Source organism: Carex rostrata, chromosome 11 (genome assembly GCF_964058835.1).
Source record: "Carex rostrata chromosome 11, lpCarRost1.2, whole genome shotgun sequence".
Taxonomy (NCBI): domain Eukaryota; kingdom Viridiplantae; phylum Streptophyta; class Magnoliopsida; order Poales; family Cyperaceae; genus Carex; species Carex rostrata.
Window position 1 is genome coordinate 6,468,679 of NC_135928.1, and position 21,041 is coordinate 6,489,719.

The 21,041-nt window shown below is 37.2% G+C and overlaps 1 protein-coding gene and 1 long non-coding RNA gene across 2 annotated transcripts in view; one reads left to right on the top strand and one right to left on the bottom strand.

The window, feature by feature from the left end:
• The window catches only part of LOC144561456 (uncharacterized), a 65,477-nt gene that overhangs the window by 36,594 nt on the left and 7,842 nt on the right, over positions 1 to 21,041 (bottom strand). The window lies entirely within an intron of this gene.
• LOC144561865 (uncharacterized) lies at positions 15,734 to 19,822 on the top strand. The gene is made up of 8 exons (XM_078310963.1): positions 15,734 to 17,485; positions 17,576 to 17,890; positions 17,969 to 18,322; positions 18,422 to 18,735; positions 18,885 to 19,032; positions 19,106 to 19,250; positions 19,350 to 19,685; positions 19,793 to 19,822. Exons 1-8 carry the CDS (start codon positions 16,128 to 16,130, stop codon positions 19,820 to 19,822), a joined length of 3,000 nt encoding a protein of 999 aa, XP_078167089.1. The 5' UTR covers positions 15,734 to 16,127.

The following is a 21,041-nucleotide window of genomic DNA, read 5'->3' on the forward strand; positions in this document are numbered from 1 at the left end:
AGAACTTAAGGACATTCTTTACTGCATTCCAGTGCTTTATGCCTGGATTAGCCTGATATCTACTCGTCACACTCAAAGCGTACGAGACATCAGGGTGAGTGCACAACATGGTGTTTATGATAGAGCCAATAGCCGAAGCGTATGGTACTCTACTCATAGTGCTTTGCTCATCAGTTGTCGAAAGACACTGAGTCTTGCTAAGCTGTGCACCATGATTCATTGGCAGGAATTCTCTCTTAGAATCCTGCATGCTGAACCGATTCAGCACTTTGTCAATGTACGTGCTTTGACTTAATCCTATAAGTCTCTTTGATCTACCTCGGTAGATCTTTATGCCTAGTATATAGACATCCTCGCCCAAGTCCTTCATCGAGAAAACTTTTCTTTAATGAAGACTTGGCTAATTGCAATAGAGGAATATCGTTTCCTATTAAGAGTATGTTATCTACATATAAGATTAAGAAAGGCGATGACACTCCCACTAGTTTTTCTTTACACATAAGATTCTTCTTCGCATTTGATGAAGTCAAGCTTTTGACTTCTTCGCCAAATCGAAGATTCCAACTCCGTGATGCATGCTTCAATCCATAAATGGATTCAAGAAGCTTGCATACCTTCCCAGCATTCTCTGGATCTTCAAAACCCGTAGGCTGTGTCATGTACACATCCTCTTCTTAAATTTCCATTTAAGAAGGCGGTTTTGACATCCATTTGCCATATTTCATCATCATGAAATGCAGCAATTGCTAGGAATATCCGAATTGACTTAAACATAGCCACGGGTGGAAAAAGTTTCATCAATTCTCAGAATTTGTTTGAAACCTTTTCGCTACTAGCCGTGCTTTGTAAATAGTCATATTGTCATCCATGTCTGTTTTCCTTTGAAAACCCACTTGTTAGCTATGGGCTTCACCCATCAAGTGGTACAACTAGGTTCCAAACCGTGTTGTCATACATGGACTGTATTTCGGATCTCATGGCCTCCAGCCATTTATCAGAGTTAGGCCTATCCATTGCTTCCGCATAGGTCAGAGGATCTTCAGTTTCAAAAACTGAGATCTCGTGCAGTCCCAAGTACCTCTCGGGTGCATGGACTGTTCTTATTGACCTACGTAGCACTTGTTCTTCAGGCTGTCGAACTTGATCCACAACTGTCTGCGGATCCAGTTCTACTTCAACTTGCGTTGAAGCACTTGAGCTCGAGACTAGAACCTTATCCACAGCTACTTGTGGACTTGGTACTTCCAGATGCTCATCAGCCAAAAAATCAAGAGGTGGGTTAATCTGATCTAGTTCAGATATTGTATTGTGTGATGTATCTTGAATTTTTTCAAGTATTACATTACTCCCACTACTTCCTTTTGCGAGAAACTCGTTCTCCAAAAGTATACCATGACGAGCAACAACTAATTTGTTCTCGGACTGGTAATAGAAGTAATATCCTTTCGTTTCCTTAGGATACTCTACGAAAAAGCACTTGTCAGATTTGGGATCAAGTTTGTCAGACGTCAGGCGTTTGACAAATACTTCGCAACCCCATTTTTAAGATAAGACATATTTGGGATTTCCCAAACCATAACTCGTATGGAGTCTTTTCAACTGACTTGGATGGAACCATATTTATAGTTAGTGCGGCAGTATCTAGTGCGTGTCCCCAAAATGATTTTGGAAGGGTGGCGTCACTCATCATGGAACGAATCATGTCCAGCATGGTTTGTTTCATTTTCTTGGCAACACTGTAACATTGCAGTGTTCCTAGAGGTGTGAGTTATGAGACTATCTCACATTCCTTTAAGTACATTTTGAAAACCATAACTCAAGTATTCGCCTCCACGGTCCTACCGTAATGCCTTAATACTTTTGTTCAGTTGATTTTCTACTTTAGTCTTAAATTCCTTGAACTCGTCAAAGAATTCAGACTTATGTCTCATGTAAGTCAATACTTTCATGAAACGTTTTGAGTCTTTTGTTATTGATGTTAAACACGGGGTTTTCCATTTCTAGCATATAAAGACCATTTAACAAGTAAGATGGTCCATAATATGTCTCATTTTTATAAATAGAACATCTATTGTCCTTTTATAACAAACGAGAAACCATTCATCTCTAAACACGAGATTGATATGATATTTCTAGAAATGGTAGGAACAAAATAGACATTTTCTAGTTCCAGAATAAACCCGCTAAGCAAGTACAATTCTATCCTACCGACTGTAACGGCTGCAACTTGTGCTCCGTTTCCAACTCGGAGTTGTACTTCCTTATTGCGTAACTTCCTCTTAGTGCGTGCATATTCGTGCAAATATGAGCACATGATCCAGTAGCCAGTACCCAATCATTAACAGAGGTCGCAACATTAATTTCAATAACATAAATACTTGAGACTGAGACTTTTGAGACATTCTCAAAATTCATATCTCCAAGACACTCCGGGCAGTTTCTCTTCCAGTGACATTTGCTATTGCTAAAATAGCAGTCAGAGTTAGCAGAAACATTTATCTTGGGAGAGTTCGTTCCTGGAACCAACTTCCCTTTGCCTTTGTACTTAATCGCCGTTTTTCCCTTTTGCTTTCTTGATCTTCCTCCCACCTTCTTGGATCATGAGGACATGAGAGCTATTCTCAATGTCTTTATCAGTGATCCTCAGCATCCCTTGGAGCTCCTGCAAGCTCTTATCCAACTCTTGCTTATGGGAGTTCACAATGAACTCCGAATAGCTGGGAGGAAATGAGTTCAGGATAACTTCCGTGGCCAACTCGTGGCTCCACGGACAGTTAAGCTTCTCCAGTTTCTCATCATCGCTTGTCATACGAAGCGTGTGAGTACTGACAGAGCTGCTCTCTACTATTTCAGCAGGGACCGGTGTATTTAGGATATATTCCCTTTTCTCACGCATGTCTACTTTTTCGAGTAAGGAGCGTAAAGAAAAAGACGTTTCTTTAGCCATATTTCTACAACGTTTAAAGTAAAGATTTTAGCTTTGTTCATGTAATGTTTTATTCAATGAATAAAACTCCCACTGCAAATTTGTTCTATTCCCGTTTGCAGTAGGACCAAGATCCATGTTTTCACCAATAACCAAGGCAGTGTATGCATATCATGGCTATCAGTTATCTTAGGTAAGCAAACATGCTAATCACATCTCTTTGTGATTCTTAGTTTCGTTAAAACATCACGTGTATTTAACGAAGACTTTGCCCCGAGCCTAAAACTCTTTTAGAAATCATCGGTAAGTAACCTCACTCTATTTTGTTTTGTTATGTCTCACATAACCCTCGACCACCAAAGGTAAAAGGCGATGCCCACTGAGCAGGTTAATCATCAACCAATGAACAATAGTTTGAGGAGGATAGAGTGGGAAGGGCATACTACTTAATATTTAATGGGTTGGTGTTTATGCTTAACAGTGCCAGCAATATTTAAAAGGAGGTTTGCCAGAAAGAACGACTAATGTGATTTTATTCATATCTAAAGAGACCTCTTTCATATGCTTCATTAAGCAGTCGTGGAAAGGAAGTCTAGAAAGAATACCGAATGTGATCCCCATTACTTTCTATCCTTAGCAATACCATTTCGCCAGAAAGAACGACTAATGTGATTCTATTCGTATTTAAAGAGACCTCTTTCATATGCTTCATTAAGCAGTCGTGGAAAGGAAGTCTAGAAAGAATACTGAATATGATCCCCATTACTTTCTATTCTTAGCAGTACCTTTTCCATATGCTTTGACTTGATTAAGCAGTCAGTTCTTGTAACTAACTTTAGCTACCGTCTATCTTGTAGAGGTAGTTTTTATGGTTTCTTATAAAAATGATAGATCTAATCTATACGTTTTTATATGATAGCAGTAAATCTAATTTACCTATATATGTGACCGAGTCACGTATATTTCTTTCAGTTCGTAATGTTGACCTTGGTCAGCGTTACGGACACGTGAAAGTTGCTTGTCAGAAAAAATACCGATTGTGATCCACTTCCTATCTTCCTCAAAGACCTCTTTCATATGCTTCAGTAAGCAGTCGTGGAAAGGAAGTCAGACAGAAAGAATAGTGAATACGATCTCATTTACATTTTCCTAAAAGACCTCTTTCATATGCTTCAGTAAGCAGTCGTGGAAAGGAAGTCAGAAAGAAACAATGTCAAATGTGATCTCACATTCATATTTTTCTTCAAAGAAAATTTTCTTTCACGGTTCCCTGGAAAGATGGTAAATCTAGTTTTACCCATTTTCATTTTAAAGCAGTAAATCTAATTTACTCTAAGCTGTAAATCTAATTTACTTATATACAGGACCAAGTCGGGTATATAATATATCAGTTACCAATTCTTTGTTTTGCAGCTATGCTCAGTTCTTATTTATACCATTTAAAGCACATAAACAATTTATATGTTTTAAAATCAGATATTCTTTTCGGTCCATAAAGCAATTTGGTAATGTGACAAAGTTCCTTTTGGGCCAGCCATTAGGACACGTGAAAGGGGCTCCCAGGAAAGATCGGGGTCACAAGGACCGCTAAGACTCAATCTTTCCTAGACAGAACCATCTCTTTCTTGTGTGGAAATGACAGCTCTTACTCAGGTACTTTATTGCTTCATCACATTCTTCGATGAACTTTACTTATCCGAAGTTGAAAGTTTTGAAAACGAAAACATAAAGAAAGCATAAAATCCTATTTTATCTTTCTCGGTCGGAAAACCGATCCAAGAAATGTAAAAGTTTACATTTCATAAGAAAGCATAAAGAAAGCTTAAATCTAATTTAACTTTCTTAGTCGGTAGAACCGATCCAAGAAAATCTCATTTCTAATCGGTTTTGGACTTAAGCTGCAAATGTAAGAATTAAACTGATATACGGTATATGCACCTAATTTGCATAAGTTATAACTTTTAGAAAATCAATCAGCGGGAGAGCCTTGTGCTCTGATACCACTGTAGGGTTTTCGGATACCACTTTTGGGGTTTCGCGGTAACCAAAACCCGTTTAAGCTTAAGGTGCGGAATGACCGTAGAACAAAAATTTCTACAGCCAACTTAAGCTCAGGATTAAACGGGGTATGTCAGGAAACTTTCCAAGGCGGTCCACCTTCAGTATTCCTTTGGCATCAAAACCCAATTTAATCCTTTTACAGATCTACTCCATGATTGATTTCTAAAACTTTAATCTACTTACAAATTAAATAGATTAATATAACATATTTATACCTTGTTTCCAAATCACAGTTGGAATGCAGACCGAGCGAGTAGAGCCTCACCAGGGAAGGAATCGACTCGAAACGGAGCATCAGACGTCTGATGCCTCTATCGGTTGTCCACCAGGAATAACCGGAGAGCGGTTTATTTCTTCTGCCAGAAGTACCGTAAACCGCGGAATTCTGCAAAAACACTATTCACGGGGAAAAGACGAAAACCCGTAAACACGAATTTTCGGTTGCTCAGTTTCATCAATATGCAAAACTGACATACCGCGAAATTCGGTAAAACACTATTCATCGATCCCGTAAATATTCTCCACAACAACCCGCAAGATTATACGTTAACTACGTATAACTTTCTTTTCTCAACCGAAACACTATTTGGGAGAGAAACCGAGAAATAGAGAAAATACCGATCCGATTCTGCACGAAACGGTATGTGTGAATTGGTGAATTTCTCTCTACCCCTCCACCCCTATTTATAGGGTTTAGGGTCGGTTGCCAAAGGACCAAAATGCCCTCCAAGTTCAGCCTATTTACAGGATATGCCATTGAATGGATAAGGATGACATGTCATGTGGATAAGATCGATGACGTGTCATCTGGATAGGATCGATGACATGTCATGCGGATAAGCACGAATCTGAAAAGACCCGAATGCCCTCGGCCCGAACACAAATAATATTCGTATAATTATTCTGAACAATTATATATATATTTTTCTTTCGGTTATTTGTTTCGGTATCGATGACATGTCATCTGGATAGAATCAATGACGTGTCATGCGGATAAGCTCGAATCTGAAAAGATCCGAATGCCCTCGGCCCGAACACAAATAATATTCGTATAATTATTCTGAACAATTATATATATATTTTTCTTTCGGTTATTTGTTTCGGTATCGATGACATGTCATCTGGATAGAATCAATGACGTGTCATGCGGATAAGCTCGAATCTGAAAAGATCCGAATGCCCTCGGCCCGAACACAAATAATATTCGTATAATTATTCTGAATAATTATATATATTTTTCTTGCGGTTGTTGTTTCGGCAATTTATACAATGTGTCCTGCACATTTATAAATTAACCGGTTAACTTTTATACAACGTGTCAAACACGTTTATAAATTAACCAATGTTTTTGCTTGTTATTTTTACATAACATTTATAATTTAATTATAACACGTATAATTAATTATAACCATCTTATCATTGATCATAACCAATTTATAATCAATCAAAATAAGATTCTCCGATTAACTCCTATATGGTGTGACCCAATAGGATCTGTGTTATGTTGGTAAACAGAGTTAAAACTGTTTTAACTTCTGTTAGTCATGGGTGGCGTCTGGCAACACATCATGACCATCCAATTACACAGATGATGCTGTACTGTACAATATCACGATCCAGTAAACAATTTACTTGTGTCTGTTCTTCTGTCTCATAGCTATCAGATCAGTTTCAAGGTAGATGTGTGTCATCCTTGCTAACTGAATCTTTTCTTGATCTTGAGCAGATTATCAAATATGATTACTCTTGTAATCATACCGCGCGCTGATAATCTTACTCTATCAAGGGGCCCAGTGATGCTATAACTCGTATAGAGATACGAGGGACAAGTAGTACTTTTGGTAGACTATCACTTCCTCAGCTAAGCTATATATATCAAAAAGCTACCGTTATGACTGCTTTTTACGGACAGTGTTAGATAGCAATCACACATATATATTTCTTAGTGGGAACGATAAATACCTCATACTTTAGAACTTTGACACTGAATGAAAAACATAAATGACACGAACACAATTCTATTTAATGTTTTCATTCGGGGTCTGTCAAATACCATGTTCCTAGAACATGTATCTATGTGATTAAAATGACATCTCGTGTCAAATGGTTTGTAAAACTTAACCATCTTTTAATCCACATACTATCCTTATAGCGGTAATCAGTGTTCCTGCTAATTACCTTGGTTAGTGACCTTTTAAGATTAAGAGTATATATCATCTATATTATGGAGTTTCACAATTTCAGTCATGAACTCGAAATGATCCATAAATTCAATAATACTCAAGGCAACAAAATGATATTAATCATCCAATTCATGAACAAAGCTTTATGATAAATTATCGTATTATTGACTGCTAGATTATTACAAACTAACAGGTAAGTCAGATAATCCAAAAAAAAAAATACATCATGTGTGAACAAATTTGAAGATGAGAAGAGTTCATAGGCCTTTATCTTTTACTATACTTTACTTTTTCAAAATGTTACAATTCAACTTTAATACCCACTACTACATAAATGGTCATTGTACACTGCACATTGTACACGGATTTGACAATTTTATATAAAAACCGTGTAGAAATTGTAATTTTTTGGAAGCCTAAAATATATGTGGGATCTCTACACAGATATTTATTAAAGAATCAGTGTAGAAAGCCTTGAGAGAGCTACACGGATGTTTATTAGGAATTGTACACAGGTGTTTAATTAAATAACAGTGTAGAAAGCCTTGAGAGAGCTACACGGGTATTTATTAAAGAACCGTGTACAAAGGTAGGCATTGTACACGGATGTTTGTTTAAATAACAGTGTAGAAAGTCTTGAGAGAGCTACACGGATTTAAACTTAAAAATCCATGTAGAAAGGTTATTGTAGGGTTTTGTTATATAAAAGGTCTTCTCCTTCCAGCGCCATTTTGATCAATTAATACTCTCTCTCTCTGTATTGAATGTTGGTCTGATTTCTGCGCACAAGGAGGCTGGATCTGAGATCTTTAAAGTTAATTTGTATTTCTCCTCTCTATCTCGTTTAGGTTAGTCATGTATATATATATTTCTCTTTTCTTCCTCTAATTTTCTGTTACTTATTATTGCTTATTTAGGTCAATTATTAATTAATGCATGCATGGTTGATTTGTTAAGATAATGTAAATATTTAGTGTATTGTGGACCATTTTTTGAAAGTGAGAAGTAATGAAAATGCCTAAGGTCTTGATGGGGTGTAAATCAATGCTAATAATATTTATAACCCTAATTTCTACTTACTGTCGATTCACAAGCGCATGAATCTACCGTGTAGTATAGATTGGGGTGTCGATCCGTAGGGATGGTGTATTAAGAGATCTAAGATGTAAACTAAGGTCTAGGTTATCGGTTCTTTTAGGTTGTTGATTGTTGATTTCTCAGTTGTAATATTGGATTACAACAAAGAAGAGGTAGTAGATTAAGTGTTTAGAAGATGGGCTTCTAGAGAATCAAACATTCTATTAATAATAGCTCACGGTCTGTCATCCACCGTGTGCTATTGCTAATACCTGTCAGTGTATGGTCACTCAATAACATGTGGCTCTGTCACCATCCGCACACGTTTTGGGGTAAACCGTACAAGATCGGGTTACAACTCCAGTCGGAATCGCACACGGTTTGGCCAGAACCGTACACGCCCTATACTGGTATCTCTGCGATATGAGAGCTGCTAATCCTATTCTAGTGCTGATCTCTGGGTCGGACTCACAACACCCTAACTGAGCAAGTACCCTTTGAGTACTTTGTAAGGCTCAGCAGCATTACGATTAATGATAAGTCCCAATTACTAATATCTCACGATGTCAATAATCAAGATTACCCCACTACTAATTATGGAATGCGACATTCGTCTGCTAAACCATATCCTAATAGGTTCCTTAACTGTGATTCGAATACAAGCGGTCAACTGGTCAGTCTATTCTACTTATACTTAGGATAACTTATGTTTGTTGGATATTGATTAACCCCAATTATGTATGAAAGGATTGTACCATTCATACGAGGTCGCTTTAATCACACAATAAACAAGATCATAAGGCATAAAATCTCAGTAAGAATTCAGATCATAGTGCAAAGATAATTATAAATGAACAACTAGATTAAACTCATAAGAATTCAAGATTACATGTCTTCACCCTAGAATATGGTTGCTTAGCCGCTCATGGCGGGTTCAACAACAAAAGAAACAAGATACATAAAGAAAGAGAGCAGTTAAGAGAGATGGAAGGAGAACACTTATGCTGCCTCTTTATCTCATGCACGCCGTCTTTACGTCTTGTTCCTTCCTCCTCTTCTAGTAGAGACCTTGCTATTCCGTGATGATTTCCTTATGCATAGACTCCACTAGAGTGAAATTCTAGTTCTAAGTGCTCTCAAATGTGTATTATGTTCTGTGTTATGTCTAGAGTGAGAGCCCTCTTCTTTCCCAGGCTTCCATTTGCTTAAATAGGTCTTGATTGGGAAGTTAGATTCATAACTGTTGTTCTGGCAGTTTCTGCGTGCGGACGCCGGAATAGCATGCGGTTTGGCTGAGATCCGCACGGGTCGCATAACCGCCTGCAATAGCGCCGTGCGATTTGTCTGAGATCTGTTGAAAATCTGCAATTCTCTAAAATCAAGTGAAATAACAAAAATGAATCTGATTCTCTAAAAAAATAAGCAATTGTAACTTGATAAATGACAATAATATATGCTAAGTGATAGGGAAAATCATGACAAATTTGACCCTATCAGGTCTCCATCATCAGATATGAGGAAAACCCGTTGAAGATCAATCATAATGCTTCCGCCTAAAGATGTCTGCACTTCAGAACTGTAAGATTTAAATTACTTTGCTATTTTATTTTGGATTTACGGATTCTGGAGTGCTTGTGTTTTTAAATTGCAAAACACGTCATGAATTATTAAGACTATCATTTGGTATCAGAGCCATCGTAAATTCATATATGATGCAATAATGTTTTTTTACGAAATTGATTTTCAATAGTTCGTATAAAAGCTATACAGATTCAACTAATTTTATATATAAATATTTTTTTATAATTTTGGATGAAAATTTTAAAGGAGAATTTTTTATTCCCTATTATGTATGCACATATATGTTGATCAATAGATTCTTATTGGAGATGCAATATGTTGGAGACCTTTAACCAAGAGGTATAATGTCATGGATCACATGGGAGCTTCTTTTTTGATATGTTGGATCTAATATGCCTTAGTTTGTATGAAATTCTAGTTCAAACTAGATCATAACCAAGTGTTTTGGCAACATGAGCCCAACTTTACGAATTTTGTGCCAAATCTTGATCACATGGTTACTAAGTGGTAAGGACATAACTTATATACATACATTGTATTGAATCCTGAAGAGTATATGTTATGTTTTATCACATGGGATTCTATGTGTACAAAAGGCTATGTATATATATGTTGCATGAATTGTAATATGTTAATATTTTCTATGGTTTTCATATTGTCTTACTTATACTTTTTATTTTATTAATAGCAATTGATATTTGCGAGTGTCTTGCATCTACCTTTTCTTGTTACTAACTAATACCAAATTATAATTGTAGTATGGACCAAAACAAAAGTGTTACTTCAAGGAGTAGATCGACGATCTCAGATGTATGTGGACACGGTGGTTTCAAGAAGAATTTTGTAATGCTAAATATGGATTTGTATAATTTTGTATAATGTAGTGTACATGAATTATTTATACTGTTGTATAGTTTTGGAATTCTGAGTTTAAAAGGCCTCTGTTTAATGTTTTATTCTCTGTTTTGGAATTCTGATTTTAAATGGCTAGCAAAACTAGAGGCTAGCCACACAAAAAAAAAATAATAAGACAATTATACACGGACATTTAACTAAAGTCCGTGTAGAAAGGTATTTAAACATAAACAATAAAAAATAAGAGAGCTACACATACATTTAGTTAAATATCCGTGCAGAAAGAGTAATCGTACACGAACATTTAGCTAAATGTCCTTGTAGAAAGAGTAGTCGTACATGGCTGTTTATGTAATAATCTGTGTAGCTCGGTTATTTTGAGAGCGACGCTGGCAAGTGTTTGTACACAGTTGTTTATGTAATAATCCGTGTAGCTCTCAAAAATCACACACGGGTAAATATCCGTGTGTAATTTATTCAGGGATTTCTACACCCTCACTTTCCACACGACAGAAAATTCGTGTAGCTCCCATGTTTATGTCCGTGTATAATCTCTTTTTCTGTAGTAGTGACCCAAATATTAAAATAAAGCCTTTAAATATAATTTATTTCAAAATAATTACACATAAAAAGTAATGATCTTTTAACATCATTTTAGTTGGAATAAAAAAAATGTAAGAATTGGAATGCGGACTTAGGTTAGCATGCTTAGAGGCTGACAGTTGCTGTATGTAGATGTTTTGTAATTTTTTTTTTACTTTAGTTGTTGCACCGATTGATAGCTACTGTCAATTTATAAAAAAAAAAAATGTAAGAATCCACTCATATAAATATTGATATTTTAGGTTCTTCATTACTATCAAACTGAAGTCGAAATATCACTAATCGATATTTATATTCACTACAGCATAATAGTTTTTCAGCGACCGGGGCAGACGCCGGTCGCTGATGATTTTTTTCCCCAAAAAGAAAAAGAAAAAAGAAAAACAACGGCGACCAGCATTTTCAGCGACCGTATTAGCGACCAGCTATAGCGCCGGTCGCTGATAATCATTTTTTTTTAATCTCTGAAATTTTTCGCTGAAAAAAAAAGGCGCCAGCACGTCGTCTCTCCGCCAAAACCCTTCTTCTCCGCCAAACCCTTCTGCCGTCGTCTCTCCCTCGATCGCCAAAACCACAAACCTCTCTCTTCTCGAAAATTGATCGCCTCCTCCTTCTCCGCGCGCCATAACCCCAAACTCCGGTGCCGAACGCCTCTGTCTCCTCCGGTGCCTGTCCCTCCGCCGATGCCTCTCAAGCGGATCCTCTCCACTGTCTGCCGTCGTCTCTCTCCTCCCAGCGCCTACATGTAATTCTTAAACCTAATTTTAGTACCAAATTTCTTTAAGTACAGATTTTTCTGATTTGAGTAATTTCTGATTTTCTGATTTGAATCAGTCCGGTTCTGATGTATGCTAGTCCGATCTAACGATGTTTGAAAATCATCAAATTTGGCTTGTATATGAAATTGTTGGTCTTGCTTCTATTTTATTAAGCAAAATAATAAAATCAAATGTTTCAAAACCAGTAGCATTTGATAGTTGAAACTCATAACACAGGGGGTCTACTTTTACTCATAACACAAGGTTTAGAAAAGCTAGTTATGAGATTTAGTTGGCTTGTAATTCTGTTTTGAGAATTAGATTAGCCTGTACACTTCTTCTTAATATACTGGTATATATATATATATATATATATAGTGGTCTGTTACTGCACCAGTTCGTTTATTTGAAGTTTGTTAAGACTGTAGGAGTGTTTCTCACAATTATAAAATTTCTCAAGGATAAATGGTTAATTTTCTAAGCATGATTGTGTAATCAAATAATTCTTTAGGGGTCAATTAGTTATTTCCAGTCTCTAGAGAGATAAAGGTTTTCTGATTTGATAAAAATAATTTTTCTTAAACCTTAATATAGTTCATCACTACTAGAAAACCTTAATATTGTTTGTTTGATGATTTTAGGGTCATTTTAGACATTTATTTTCTGATTTTAAAAAAGTTGTTTGTTTGTTTGTTTGATGACTTTGAATACTTTGAATACTGTATACAAACTCATGTTTAAAAAAGTTGATAAGTTAAGAAGTTATTTGTCTGAGTATGTGATTTCAATGCTCAAAAGAGATTACAGTATAAAAAAGGTTTTCCTTCATCATACTGTAATCACCAAAAAAAATTGATTAAGGTAGTGTAAAATTAATGTTTTCCTTTGCCATTTATTTTAGAGAAATTTAGATATATCCCCATCATAACTTGCTTAATTAGATATTTCCCCATCCAAAGTTTGAAATTAGTTATTTCCCCATCTAAACATAGCTATTTTATTAATATACCCATTCTAAACAAATTTCACTGTAAAATTCATATTAATATTAATAAAATAAATATTTGACAATTTTACCCTTAAATAATTCTTTCTTCTTTCTTCCCTTCCTTTCAAGATGGCTATGCCCCACTCTCCCTCTCTCCAGGTGTGATATTCCTCTGTTTCAAGGGAGAAACAAATCATGCCTCCCTTAGAAGCTCCAAAAGCATAGCCCAACGTTATGTGTCTTTTTGCCATTAATTTCAAAAATCAAAATTCGACAAATAATTATTGTAAACACCAGTTTAATGATGCACAATTAATCATAAAGTACATGGTATACGGAAATAGTACATTTAAGCACAAATCATTGTATTGTATACAAAATAATAATATATAACTCATGCAAAAATGTTTGACATGCACCAAACATGAAAGGTCTTCACTCTCTGATGCCAGTTTGCTAGTAACAGTAGGGTCACGACCATGAAATTGTGGGGCTCAGCTGCCAGTCAGTGCACCGGGCCGTTCTTCATCATCCACTTGTACAATGGCAGGAAGAGGGCCTCCAAGCAAGTCTGAGTTATCGCGCGCGGAGAGATAGTTCGGGTCAGTGAAGTGAGCTAGTCCGGGCTGACCCATGAACCACCAGTTCCTTTATTATTCTCAAGAGAAGGAGTGACAGCGAGGCTCCTGTGGGGTTTAAAATAGGCAGTAAGGTGATATCAGGGGTGCAACGCGAGCAGGGAAAGGGGAAGGCAAGAGCATAGCCATGGGGAAGAGTGAAGCTTACAAAGAGGGAAGAAAGATGAAAGAATTATTTAAGGGTAAAATTGTCAAATATTTATTTTATTAATATTAATATGAATTTTACAGTGAAAAAAATTTAGAATGGGTATATTAATAAAATAGATATGTTTAGATGGGGAAATAACTAATTTTCAACTTTGGATGGGGAAATATCTAATTAAGCAAGTTATGATGGGGATATATCTAAATTTCTCTTTATTTTATTCATAGTTAGTCATGAGATTGCTAATAATCTCTCAACTGATTCCCTTTTTAGTTAGAAAAATATTGCTAATAAACCGGTTTAGAGTTGATAGCTCGGGGGTACTGTATGTTTAAATTCATAGTTGATTGCTAATTTTTTTTTTACTAAATTGATTCTTTTAAAGCTTGTTTTCTAAATTGATAATTTTAAAGCTTAGTTTTCTAAATATGAAAATATACTTGTAGATCAAAGTTGGTGCCATTCCGTCTTCTGATTTGGCGGGATCAGAGCAAGCTAGGGATTAAAGAAGCAGAATAATTGCTTGTAGTCAGGCAAGTTTTCTCGCTCTCTTAATGAAATGGTATTTAATTATATTATTAATTGTGTAGTACAATTCATTAGTTATTAGTATAGTATTGTTTTATGATCCAACAAAACCGGAACATTTAATATGCCTTTTAGGTCTATACCCATTCAAAATTAATCCAATAGGGATTAATTTTGAATAGTCTCCATTTTGGGACTGCTCTTTGAATGCTTTGTCTCATTTAGGATGTGAAGAAATGTTTGTGGATTTAGTATTTAAGAAAGATTCGGTATCATTTTCCCCTGTTGTTCCTACGATTACGTATTGAAACATGTCCAAAAGAATGTGTTTCTAACGCGTACTCGGGGAACTAAGGGGAAATGCTGCCGAATTTTTCTTAAATACTAGATCCATAGACATTTCTTCACTACTGAGACATAGCATTCAAAGAGTGGGATAGGATTGTACACCGGCCCTTTGTAAGTCCCAAAAGACTAATGACTTTGGACCTATTTATATTTAATGTCATTATTTCATTGAAGCGAGAGAGTAAATAACAAGGCATAACTTTAATTTTAGTTTTGACCTCGTGTGCATTTTATTTAATTTAGACCTAATCAAGGCAAGGCAAGGCAAGGCAAGCGAAGCGTCTTCTCTCTTTATCTGGTACGTATGTTTAAATTCATAGTTTATGTAGTGTAGATGCCGCTTGTATGGCTGTATACAAGTCCTGTTGCATGGATGATGCAACAATTGATTGTGATTTCTTCCATGACTTGCTTTAGAGGGTCCATTATCAATTGATGATATCTGGAGGGTCTAAAGTATAGATCTGGACTTCTTTTTTTGTTTGAGTCTTAAAGTATATATACAATGTCTTAATTATAAATGTGTATGTCATGATTAGGAGAAATGGAGGGTGATCGTAGTTGGATGTACGGTCCTCGTTACTTGAATAAGCGAATGAATCCCACATTTGTTAAGGGTGTTGAGGGTTTTTTTGAATATGCATTTAGTATTCAAGAAAATATAACTAGCGGTGATCGCATTAGGTGTCCATGTGCCAAGTGTGGGTGTACCCGATGGTTGGATAAAGAAACTATCGGAAAACACCTGATGAAATATGAATTCCGACCTTTCTACACCAATTGGTTCATGCATGGTGAGGCATACAGCCAACCCGAACAGAGCCAACCCGAGGTGGAGTCGCCAAATGCTATGGTGGACATGCTTCTTGATGCTGCAGGTTCGTCTTTTGAATGGACTGCGGACGAGCCCCCGAATCAACAAGCTCAAGAGTTTTATAACATGATGAAAGCGGCAGACGAACCGCTATGGGATGGTTGTGACAAGGAACATACTGTCATTCCATGCGTTACCGAACTTCTCAGCATTAAAGTCGACTGCGGCATAACCAAGAAGGAATTCAATCGCATCATATCGGCCGTGAAGAAGTGGCTTCCGAAAGAGAATAGGTTGCCTCCAAATCAATATCAATGCAAGAAATTGGTGAAAGGGTTGGGATTAAGCCACGTGAAGATCCATGCTTGTCCGAATGATTGCATGTTATATTACGGTGATGATAACATTTCTAAAGAGAAGTGTGATGTTTGTGGACATAATCGTTTCAAACACGGAAACCGTGAAAACACCACGAAACGTTTGCCGTACAAAGAAGTGCGGTATCTTCCAATCGGTCCGAGGTTGCTAAGACTCTTTTTAACTTCTACTATCGCTGAACAAATGCGTTGGCATAAAGAAGGAAAGCGGGAAAAGGAAGGGGTCATGGTTCATCCTGCTGATGGTGAAGGATGGAAAGAATTCAATCGTCTGCACCCAGATTTTGCAGCAGACTCTAGAAATGTGTATCTTGGGTTTTGTTCAGATGGTTTCTCTCCTTTCAATATGGGGGGGGCGGTCTTACAGCAATTGGCCGGTATTTCTAGTTGTTTATAACCTTTCCCCAGGTCTGGTGATGCGTGACAACAACATATTCTTGTCTCTATTGATACCAGGGCCCAATAGTCCTACTAGAAGCATAGACATCTACCTGCAGTCTCTCGTGGATGAGCTGAACAAACTGTGGAAGGATGGAGTGCTAGCATACGATAAGTTCAAGAAACAAAATTTTACCATGAGAGCTGCCCTAATGGGAACTATTAGTGATTATCCGGTTTTAAGCATGCTCTCAGGATGGTCGACGAAGGGAAAGCTAGGTTGCCATGTATGCATGGAAGACACAAAGGCTTTCCAACTTAATGAGGGAGGGAAGATCTCATTTTTTGATGATCACAGAAGGATGCTGCCCCCTGATCATGAATTTCGATTTGAAAAAGATGCATTTAAGAAGAACACAATCGAGACTGACGATCCTCCGCGACGCTTGAGCGGACAAGAATTGTTCGATCGGGTTTCTTTGTTGCAGCAAGTCACATTTGGCACCAAAAATAAGAAGAACATTCCTGGTTTTGGTGAAACGCATAATTGGAAAAAGAGAAGTATATTTTGGGAGTTGTCATATTGGAAAGATCATCTGGTACGACACCACATAGATGTTATGCATCTAGAAATGAATTTCTTTAAAAATATATTATTCACGTTATTCGATGTTAAAGGAAAGACAAAAGATAACGCAAAGGCTCGTCTCGATATGGCACAACTATGTAGTCGTCCACACTTAGAGCTGACGACCAATGATAAGGACAACTATGTAAAACCACACGCAACCTACTGCTTAGACAAAAAACAGAGACGTGAAGTTTGTGAATGGGTGAAGAACTTAAAGTTTCTCGATGGGTATGCCTCTAATCTGTCGAATATCGTGGATGTTGATGATGGTTCATTCAGTGGGATGAAAAGTCATGATTGTCATGTTTTTATGGAACGGTTGTTACCTACAGCATTTCGAGATTTTCTTCCTAATCCAATATGGGAGGCATTAACAGAGGTTAGTAACTTTTTTAGAGACATATGTGCCAAGGAATTGGACCCTGTTCATATTGAGAAGCTTGAAAAGGATATTATTGTTACAATGTGCAAGCTAGAGAAAATATTTCCGCCGGGTTTCTTTGACTCAATGGAACATCTAATTGTCCACATCGCTTACAAAGCACGAGTTTGTGGTCCCGTCTCATTTCGTTGGATGTATACATTTGAAAGGTTAACATTCAATTCTTTGGAGTATATTTATTTCAATGTTAAATATCATTTCATGAGATGTATTTCTATTTTCATTACATGATATTGTAGATGCATAGGGTGTCTGAAGAGAAAGGTGGCTAATAAGGCACGTGTCGAGGGCTCAATTTTGGAGGCATACATAGCTGAAGAGATGACCAATTTTATGTCTTTATATTTTGAAGATGAGGTAGTTACACGGTTGAATCGTCCAGAGCGATACGACGACGGTGGATTTGTCGAGAATGACACACGGCTTCCCGTTATGAGCTATCCTGGACGTGCAATGGGTTCAATTCCCGTCAGAGATCTTACGGAGGAAGAGTTAAAAGCAGCACACTATTATATCATGACTAATTGTCTCACTGAATTCGACCCTTTCATTGAGTGAGAATCTTTACATATTCTAATTTTTATGACTTTATTTGCATTGTTCGTCCTGTGACTAAATTCGGCATATTGCAGACAATTCGATGCTGAATTTAGAGAAAAAAGACCAACAATAAGCGCATCAGGTCTCGATAGAATTCGTTCGAAAGAGTTCGGTATGTGGATGCGTAAATCGGCGCTCAGTGGTAAGATTGCAGATTCAAGGATTGTTGAGATTGCATGTGGGCCAGTCACACGACGAGTTCAACGGTACAACATGTACGATGTGAACGGTTTTCGGTTTCACACTGAGTCATATGGGAAAAACAGAAAAACAACAAATTACGGTGTTTGTGTTGAAGGGGAGAATTGGGAAGGCACATCAAGGGACTATTTCGGCATACTTGAAGAAATTATTTGGTTGGAATATAGTGGCGTGAACAACAAAGTGTTCTTGTTCAAGTGTCATTAGTTCGACACACATAGCGGTTACGGGTAGATAAGGAGCATGGATTAGTGGAGATAAATCATACAAGGCTTCTTCAAAAGGACGAGCATTTTGTGTTTCCCTGTCAAGCAATGCAAGTGTATTACCTGCCTTACGCATCATCAAAACGAGAGAGACAAGACTGGTGGGTTACCATTAAGACAAAAGGAAAAAAGAAAACCACTTATTTTGTTCGATGGAGATGCGTCTGTGGAAAACAACCCACATTTGACCGAGTTCTTTCAGGAAGATAGTCCGCCAACCGATTTTGTAGTGCGTGCTGCATATGAACTGAATGACCCAAGTTTCTTCGTTGATGGGGCTGTTCCTGAGATTGTAGAAGAACAAGAATTACAAGGAAATAATAAAAAAGATAGTAGCAAAAAAAGAAAAAAGAAAAAAAGAACGTAAATTGGAACATTAGGTTAATATCTTTCTCTTTAAGTTGCAGCAATTTTTATATTTACTTGTTTTTTTTCAATTCGCTTGAGTGAAACTAATTGATTTTTATCATCTCAACTCTAGATATGGCACCAAGTAGAAAGGGAAAGGGAAAGGCACCGGCGGAAAACGAAGGAGAGTCCAGTGAGAAAAATGTTCGCGGTCGAAATGCATACAAAGCGCCGCCTTCAGATCTGAGTTTGCGACCAGTGCTTCGGTTGGCAGGTTTCAAGTAATATTCAATTTTTTGTATGTTGTAATTATGCTTTAATTGTAGTGATTGTAATAATTATTTTTATTTGCAGGACTTTTGATGCAGGGCACTCGGAGAAGACGAAGGATGTTGCAAAAATTATTTCGCAGGAAGTACGAAATAATTATCCTGGCCCGTACTACAAATACAATGATTTCCCCCAGGATACTAAGGATATTATCGAGGCGGAGTTTTTGGTAACTAAAATTTTCTGAAACAAAACCTCTAATAATTACTTATTTCTTTTTTTTCTTCAAAGCTAACAGATGATATTAATTATCTACTATGCATTGCAGAAGCATTATCAATTTGCACCTGATGTAGATGAACGTGAGGCATGGTCTACATTTAGAAAGATAGCTAATGCACGGCTGAAGGATATGCTGAATAAGTGCAAGGGGGCAGCAACCAAGCAGTATGGAGATTCAATGGTTGAGTGGAAGGAGCGTGGGGCTGCTCCTCGCCCCTACTGCGAATGGATCACGCCGGCGTACTGGCCCGGACTCGTCGATCATTGGTGCAGTAATGATTTTACCAGTAGGAGCAAGCGGAATGCAGAAAATAGGGCCAATGCCAAAGGTTCAGGTGCCACGACGGGCTCTATGAACATGTTTGTTCACAAACAGCGCTTCGTAAGTTGTTTTTTATTAAATTAATTTATTTTCATTCGAATTGAATCTAATCGATCTAACCTTGATAATCTTTTTTTAAATGAAATGATTTTTCAAATTCTTAACAGGAGCAAACACAAGGGCGCGAACCCAGATAGTCGGATGAGTTGTTCTAGCCTACTCATACGAGAAAGGAAACGGGGGAATACATTAATGTTAAGGCTAAAAACACACAGGTAATAATACTTTTGAATCGTTTAGATTACACCAATTGGTTCCAGTTGTACATAACATTATTGTTATATTTTAAAAAATTTGCAGCTAAAATATGAGAAAGCTATGACGGAGAAGTATGGAGCGGATAGAGGCGCATGGCCCGCATACGACGCCTACCTCTGGTACTCTACGGGCATTGATGATCAGAATGTCCACGGCGACAACTATGGTCTTGGTGCTCTAGGTAAAATAAACATTCTTTGAAATTTGAAATTTATTTTAGTTTTGTCATTTCGTACTAATTGTCTTACTTTTAATGTTCCAGGCAAGACGAGAGACATGTTTCGCTCCAGTGGGTCTAGCGGCTCTCAGTCGCATTCTTCACAGTCATATTCCTCTATGCTGCCAGGTCAGCGTCTCACTAAAGAAGATATCGACAGGATATCTTCTCGGGTACTTCGTTAGATGGAGGCTCAGATCGAGGTTCGGGTGGATGCTCGGTTGGAGGCTCGGTTGGGAGCTACTCAGGTATAAAATTCGATAAGTATGTTTTAATTGTGAACCGTAAACTAATCCTAATTATGTAAACTACTTTCTTACAATCTCATAGGCCGGAGGTTCAGGCTCACAGCCAGGAGGTTCGGGCTCGCACCAGGCGTCGCCGCCCACTCCTCAGGATGACGAGGATGATGACGACACTGATGACGAGGAGCATTGGTCGGATGTTGGCGGTGATGGTATTTCTTAGGTCTTTTTATATATTTCTACCTTGTCATATGATATTGTTTATGTTATTGGCACAGTTATGTACTTGATATTTATGTTTATGGTGCTGATGGTACTGTTTGGTATTTAGACTTACTATTTATGTTACTCGGATGTTTATGTTTGATGAGATGATATACTATTTTTTGATTTTTATGTTTATATTTGTTTGTATGCTTGTGTTGTATGTTGAGTGTGTATCGATATTTATTTTTGCTTGTATGTTGTATGTTGGTATGTATGGTACCAATTATTAAATGGTGTAAATGTAAATAATAACAAAAAGCCTAAAAACCTGATAAATAAGTATCAGCGACCAAATAGACTATCAGCGACCGTTATTTGTGGTCTCTGATAACGTTACATGACGTCACCAAAAAAACAACAGCGAGCAAA

Bases quoted from the DNA above. Each gene is read 5' to 3' on its own strand.
- LOC144561865 (XM_078310963.1), top strand. From the start codon at position 16,128: ATGGTGAAGGATGGAAAGAATTCAATCGTCTGCACCCAGATTTTGCAG. The intron at 19,033-19,105 runs GTAATATTCAAT...TTTTATTTGCAG, and splicing joins CTTCGGTTGGCAGGTTTCAA to GACTTTTGATGCAGGGCACT. The intron at 19,251-19,349 runs GTAACTAAAATT...TATGCATTGCAG, and splicing joins TTATCGAGGCGGAGTTTTTG to AAGCATTATCAATTTGCACC.